Source organism: Myotis myotis, unplaced genomic scaffold (genome assembly GCF_014108235.1).
Source record: "Myotis myotis isolate mMyoMyo1 unplaced genomic scaffold, mMyoMyo1.p scaffold_m19_p_11, whole genome shotgun sequence".
Taxonomy (NCBI): domain Eukaryota; kingdom Metazoa; phylum Chordata; class Mammalia; order Chiroptera; family Vespertilionidae; genus Myotis; species Myotis myotis.
Genome location: NW_023416315.1, coordinates 3125747 through 3133035, shown reverse-complemented (window position 1 = coordinate 3133035; position 7289 = coordinate 3125747). Strand labels below are relative to the sequence as shown.

The following is a 7289-nucleotide window of genomic DNA, read 5'->3' as shown; positions in this document are numbered from 1 at the left end:
AAGTTCTAAGCCTAAAATGATGAGGTGACATTCTCATTGGGATCGCCTGGACTGTATGTGGTGGTGACGGGAGAGCTGGTGTTTTGACCAGGCCCAGGCTCCGTACCTGTGTATCCCTGACGTCTTCTCCTCCGCCCCTGCCAAGTGTCGGTTGTTCTTTGCATCCTGTTCACGCACATTTAAGTGGATGCCTCGCTGCTCTGTAGTTTCAGTTGCTATTTTAAACAGGATTTTTCTTCCTGACACCAACTAGTTAACGATGGGTGGTCCGCAGGAAAGCGACGGACTGCATTGGTATCCGGCCACCCTGCTGAATTGTTTTAACACTTTTTTTGACCCGCTGTTTCAGAGTCCCCAAAGTCCTGTGAAGGACCAGAGAGGGAGTATCTTCGGCTTTGCAGGTTCCGGGGTCCCTGCTGCCACCGCTCAGCTCCCCCCTGGACGGTGAGAGCATCACCCGCACACACAGGGGAGGAGAAGGCAGCTCCAGGCACAAACGCCAGCTGCTGGCTAGGCTTGGCGCGGGCACGGGACGGGGTCTGCTGACGATGCTCTAAGCTACAGACACGGACAGATGGCACATTTCCTTGTCTCCGAAGGAGTGGGCTTTGGAGGGCTGGTGGAAGTGGTACCAGGGACTCGGGGAGAGACCGGTGGGTGGGTGGGGCCGCGCCTCCCCTGGGCTCTGCTGCGTCCGCACCTTGAGGTGGGTGCGGCCCGGGGAGCCCGAGCTCGGGTGCAGGAGGCATAGCTTCCAGGAATGGGGTACAGGGCATGTTGCTGTTTCCTTTGCACCCGGTTTCCAGGATTTCTGGCTCAGTCTCGGGCGGGGAGAGGTTCGAGGCAGAACCTGCAGGATGCCAGCGTGTGGACATGGCTGTATGCCCGCCCCTCCCGCCCCCCCATGGGAGCAGAGGGTGAGCCCCACGGCACCCCTTTCCAAGCGATAAATGCACGCCCACAGGCTCTTGGCATTTCTTGTTGACCAATTCTGAGACCAGGGCACCATTCGGATAGGACTATTTGCTTTTCTACCCAAGTGTTTAACGTAGAGGGAGGACCCCGTGGCCTGGGGGAGGAGCCGGGACCCCACGAAGCCTGGAGAACTGCCTGAGGCCAGCACCGGGGGAACCCAGGCCCAGGCAGGAGGAACCCCGTCTCCGTCCCAGACCCCCCCACCCCTCCCATTCTCAGGAATCTCTCTCCTCACAGTGAGAGTTACTTTGGCAAGATTTGGCCCCGAAGCAACATTTCTTCCAGTCTTGGCCCCTCTGCACGGAGCAGCAGCTGGAGTGATGGGGGCAGAGGGAGAGGAGCGGGGCTGGTGCGTTCGCCTTGAGGTTGGGATCTTAGTCTCTCTTTTAAAATATATTTGTATTGATTTCAGAGAGGAAAGGAGAGGGAGAGAGAGAGAGAGAGAGAGAGAGAGAGAGAGAGAGAGACAGAGAGAGACAGAGAGAGAGAGGAACATCCATGATGAGAGAGAATCCTGGTTCGGCTGCCTCCTGCACACCCCCTATTGGGGATCGAGCCCGCAACCTGGGCATGTGCCCTTGACCGGAATCGAACCCGGGACCCTTCAGCACTTTGGTGGGCCAGTAGTGAAGTGTCTGAAATGAGACGCTACGGAAGAGTTCCCACCCACAGGAGTCACTGGTGGGCGAGGGGGAGGGAACCGTCCAGAAGTGAGGGGGAGGTGGTAACAGGGCCGCAGCGAGTCCGCCGCACCTGCGCCCAGGGCCGCGGGCATTAGTCACCCCCGAGCTGAATCCGGCGGGATCTCACCAACACTCCGCTCACCTGGGGTCTCAGGAAGCAGACCTGTGGCCACGGAATCCCCTGGGCTCTGCGGAGCCGGAGAAACTCGAAGGAATCTGAGGAGAGCTTTCGGGAGGTGTGCACAGGCGCGAAATGACCGTAGAATCAAGCGCTTGCATCAGAGTGCACTGCCCACAGCACGGCACCCGGAGGGACCCCCGCTGAGGGACCCCCACTGAGGGACCCCGTCCTGATCCCACCCCCACACGGAACCTCCGGGCATTCAGCTTCGACCAGGCCGCTGGGGTGTGGGCGGCGATAGGGAGGGAGGGTCGGGGTGGGAAGGGAGGGTGGGTTGGGAACTTCCTACGTTCTGCCCCGTTTTGCAGTGTTTCAACCTGACAATGCTCTAAAAATAAAGTTTATTAATGAACTTTAAAAAGTCATCAGGAAAGAACATCTACAGGAGGTCAGATAGGATCAATAACGAATATCAACATTGTTAGCCAGGAATACAGTATTATTCGTATAGGTACTTATGCATAGAGACAATGAATGGTGTACACCTAATTGCTAAATACTCGACACGCAGTCCATGAGTCCCGATCCCACGTGTACACCATAGCCCGGGAGGCTTGCGTTCCACGTGGACAAATACTGCTTTCCTCTCTCCACACTCACAAGGTTAGAAACGTACCGTGTCCGCGCGCTGCACGGCTACTGCTTGATTTGGAAGGAAGTGACTGCCCTGTCCAGCCACTCAGTTCCACGGTCACCTCCAACCCACAGGGTCTCCGTGTTTGTCAGAGATTCTATTATTACACAGCAAGATTATTTTGCAGCCAAATTAGGCGGAAGGTCTTCTATATAAAAAACAAAATTAAATGCATGTAAATGTACCGCCAGGCGATAGGGTGGGGACTCGTAGGCCTTCAGAGAGGACAGCCTTGTGCACCGTGCCTGCCGCGGGAAGAGAGAAGCCACACACGCACATCGCTTGTTTTGGCCCCAGATACAGTTTGTGAAAAGGACATCCGACATGTTTCTGAAAGCACGGACCCTCTTGTTTCGATAGAAGCCATCTGACGGCTCAGGCAGTCCTCCTGACGCCTGCCCTCTGAAGGTGACTGGTGAGCCGAGGTTTTCTCTCGCCCTGGAAGCGAAGGTGGCGCGGCGGCCAGAGGGCGGGCTGCGCAGGCTGCAGGAGTGCCCGCTGTCTTTAGCTGCCCCACAAGAGAGACGGCGACTTGCTGTTCCACTTGTTTTTGCATTCACGGTGGATTCTCATATGTGCCCTGACTCGGAATCAGGCCCGAAACCCTGGTGTATCAGGATGGCACTCTAACCCACTGAGCCACCCGGCCAGGGCTGTGAGGTCTTAGTCCGGGTTACGTGGTGAGAACGCGCTGTTGACTAAAAGGCTTGGGAGCCCGGCCGGCGTTCCATTCCCCGTCAGGGCGCGTGCCCAGGCTGCGGGCTCCATCCCCCATGAAGGGCGTGCAGGAGGCAGCCGACCAATGATTCTCCCTCATCACGGATGTCTCTCTCTCTCCCTCTCCCTTCCTCTCTGAAGTCAATAAAAACATATTTTAAAAAACATACCTTACAAAGTTCAGTGCTACATAAGAGGCTAAAATTCCTCAAAAAAGTTACAAAAATAGACGTACATGGAAAGTCCTGCCTGCGTGTGTCTGAGAGCACAGAGGTGTATGCCCCCCGCCCCGCGGCAGGCGTGTGGGGGAGGCAGGCTTCCTGATGGGTTGGGTTTACAGCCCCGGGTGAGGGAAGGACCAGATCGTGGCCGTGGCCGTGGCCGCGTGCTCCTCCAAAGGCAGGCAGGCGAGGTGGGCACTGAGGGCACGTCCAGCAGCCCTCGCAGTGTGGCCGCCCACGGGCCGAGGGGCCCGTTTCTCGCTCACGCCTGAGCAAACGCACTTGGCTGGGCACCTGCCCCTCTCAGGTCAGTTAGCTGCTGGCGACAAGGACTCGAGGCGTTCGGAGCGGCCGGCAGTGGCCACGTCCCGCGTGTCAGGGACCGCACGCTGCCCTGTGGGCTGCCTCCGGGGATCCCGACTGAACGCAGGCAGTTTTATCTGGTCCTGACCTGGGCGTGACCCAGACCACGGGCTTGTAGGACCCGGGGTGACCGCAGAGAGGGGGGTTCACCTCTGGCTGCCACTCCAGCCACATGGGGAGCCCTGCGATTTCGGTTAAAGGGGCCTGAGGTCCCCGCTCTCTTCCTTTTAAGCTCACGGGGGACTCCAGTGGGCAGTGAGGGTGAGCGCCGCGAGTGAGCACGGTCCGACAGCCTTGTAGACGCTACGCACCCGGGGGCCCGTGGCCAGGAGCTCAGAGCGGGGAGACGGTCAGCTGGGGGCCCCGTCTCCGCCCCCCAGAACTTTCTTCACCCCAGGGGTCCCCCAAGCGGCAGGGCTCACCAGAATTCCGGGGGGCTGGGAAAAGTCCTGGGCCCGGCTGCACCGGAGACGAAGCCCATCAGGACCTTCCCGGTGGGGACCTGGAGGTTCCCGGGCAGCCACACGGACCGGTGCCGGTCCCATCCCAGTCCCGTGTCTGCGGGAGAGGGGGCGGGGCACAGCTGGGGGGAGAACTTCCGACAAACACCGAGGCCTGGGGGGTTCATTTGTCTCACTGAGGAGGTGACAGCGTTTCCACAGAGTGCGTTACAGGGCCGCCTTAGGGATGGTCTGGGACGGACGTGAGGACCGTGGCCCAGTGCGCATGTCAGCTTCCAACTCTCTGGAGGTCAGGCGGCCAGGCGGCCAGGTGGCGGGCAAGGCCAGGGCCGGGGCGGGGGAGGCAGGAGCGTCAGGCCCACCCCCTGCAGGGGCAGAGGGCACAGCAGGAGCTTTGACATCTGGCCGACAGGGGCCTCAGATGGAAACCCGTCCCCCCTCCCCCGGGGCGCCCTGCTCTCCAGGCTCAGCCGTGTCCACCAGCCCCTGCGCCGCCCGGAACAGACGGGAGAAGCACTTCGGGAAAAACACAACCTGAAGCGACCCGGGCAACTAGGTTTCATGCAGGAAAGCGGAAGCCCCAAGGAGTGCGCGCTGGAACCGTTTCTGCGGGTTTATTATGTTTCACAGAAACCATTTCAGTTACAAAAACACGGGGACCTAATGGCCACAGGCGACCGGCTGCCGCGCCCTCCCCGCCGGTCGCTGCGACCCTGGATGTGACCGTGGCTTCCAGTGCGAATACACGTCCCACGGAATTACTTACGCTCGGGGTGGGTAAACAGTAAAGGTGGTCTCGTGGCAATGGCTTAACACGGCAGACGCTCAGCAATGTTGTGCGGCCGCCTCCCTGATCACTCTCCGATTTCTGGGGGGACGCAACCTCCCCAGTGGGGAGCCCGGGGCGAGGCCGGGGCTCCCAGGCTTAAAGGGGCGGTGGGTGGGCCTGGCTCAGCGGGTCCGCTGGCAGGTGCAGGCGGGTTCCCTCTGCCCGGAGCACACTTTCCACCTGGTGCCTCGGGCCTTCAGCCTCCCGCCTCCTTGCCCAGCCTTCCCGGCCTCCTGGAGGCACCCCCCGCCCCCCCCCCAACACACACTGCCCCCAGTGCCGCCACAGGGCGTGGCTGCCGCATCTCGCCTAGCCTTGGCCCTCTTGTTCTAAGTTTAGCGTCTGGGGGTCCATTCCCTTTGCTCTGTTGTGAATTCTTGGAACCAGGGATTCTGTCTTATGGATTTTTGCACCATTAGCACCTCTGCTGGGCTGGCCGAGGCCTCAGGAGTATTTGCGAGGGTGATGGCACTAACGTGAATGGAGCTTGTGTTTCCATGGAAACAAATTTTTTTGGTAACAAAACGGTGGGGCCCTGATCCATCGGAGTCACTAAATCTTTCAAAAACGAAAGGACAATTTTGCACGTGCGTGTGGCTGAGCACAGCCCGGGCCAGAGAGGTGGGGGAATGCGTCTTGCTGGGCTGGTGGGCGGGTGGGTGCGGCTACGAGTGTGTAACGCACCGGGGAGGCCCACCTTGCACAGGTTGGGGTGTCGGAGCCCCACCTCGCTGGGCTCTCCGAGGAGAGAGACTTTTGTGAAAGAAGGAAAAACATTTTCTCTCCTCATGCACCTGCAATGCTGCGAAGGCATTAGCGTCAACGTCAAACTCACGCCTTCCTATTTGCCACCTGAATCCCACCCTCTCCACCCCATCGTCACTCCCGCGGGGAAGCGGCAGTGCGAGGCTGTGAGTGGGTGCCTGGGTCTATTCACACGGGGGGGGGGTTCCCCAAAGGGAAGAGAAGAGTACCTTTCGAGTAAAAAACGTTTAAAGTGAAAGAAGGAAGGGTGTTTCTACGGGTAGCCTAAGCGAATCTTTTTTGGGGGCGACTCAGCCAGTCTCCAGCACAGCTTCCTCTCCGCAGCCTCCGGATCTGCGCCCCCCCCCCGACCCCCCAAGGCCGGACGGGCTTCCTCTGAGAACGTTCGCGTCTTGATTAAAGGCTTCTGGTCTGAGTGCTGCTGACTCGGCTGGGAGCCGGCCTGGCCTGTTGGCTGTACCGTTTCCTCTTGCTGACGGGGAAACCGTATCGGGTTCCAAAAGGAATGGAATGGAGAACAAACAAGGAAGTCTTAAGGCTTGTCACGGGAAGACGCCGGCCAAGGGATGGAGGGCGAGGACCACGGGGACACGGACAGAAAAGCGAGTCCGAGGAGGAATCTGTCGTCGGGTCCTCCCTGCCCAGGAAGGGGGCAAGGCGGCTCATCCTCTCGTACCTGCCACGACGGGATGCCGTGCCGCGTACCGTCAGCCGCTGGGGTCAGGGAGGGCGCGTGTGACCGGTCGGGGAGAGCAGAGGCAGAGCCGACGGTCCGCGTCCCCTCAGGCTGGCCTTGCTCTTGGTCCCAGGTGGGCCCCTGTCCTCAGGGCAGCGCGAGCTCCGGACGGTCTGGCCTCTTCCTCATCAGAGAAGCCCATTCGGAACCGAGCCAGTACCGGCCCTGAAAACCCCCGGGCCCCCGAGCAGTACCTCTTCAGTGTAGGCAGCTTTCTTTCCGAAGGTCCCTCATTGCTGGGTGCACGTCTGCCCGGGACGGCATTCTTTCCGGTGCCTTCTGAGGAGCTCAGAGTGCAACGTGCCAGCGCACATCCGAGCAGGGGCGCCGCCTGGTCGAAAGGGGGCCGGTCAGACGATCTAAGAAGATCCTTGGATCCGGCCAGACCAGTCCGGGGCGGGGGCAGGAGTGGTGGGGCACGGCGGGTGGCTGGCAGGCCTGGGAGCTGCGTGGCCGGTCCCGGGGGCTGCAGGCTGGCCTGGCGGCCGTGGCCACTTCCTCGGTCATGCGCCGATGGACTCGCTGCTCGGCAGGCCCACCCGCAGGTAGTCTGCGTTCTCGGCCGTGGGCCCCGGGAAGAGGCCGTTGGCCTGGGCCTCCTTGGGCAGGAAGTCCTGCTGGTAGTCGGGGTTGTCCAGGTTGATTTGGTGGCTGCCGTTCGGCGCCCAGCGGGCCCCGTGGACGGCGGAGGGGTGGGTGGTGTTGAGATACTCGGGGTTGCCCA

General features: G+C 60.7%; 1 protein-coding gene across 4 annotated transcripts in view; it reads right to left on the bottom strand.

Annotated features, from left to right (window-relative positions):
• Nucleotides 1–2163: 2163 nt before the first annotated feature.
• Nucleotides 2164–7289, bottom strand: part of EGFR (epidermal growth factor receptor) — a 116713-nt gene continuing 111587 nt past the window's right edge. For 3 of the 4 annotated variants that reach the window (XM_036327270.1, XM_036327271.1, XM_036327274.1), the window contains one exon: nucleotides 2164–7289. This exon is cut by the window's right edge and continues 126 nt beyond it. In XM_036327270.1, coding sequence (XP_036183163.1) covers nucleotides 7069–7289 — 221 coding nt within the window. In that variant the 3' untranslated portion in view covers nucleotides 2164–7068. The other variant, XM_036327273.1, reaches the window with a different exon arrangement.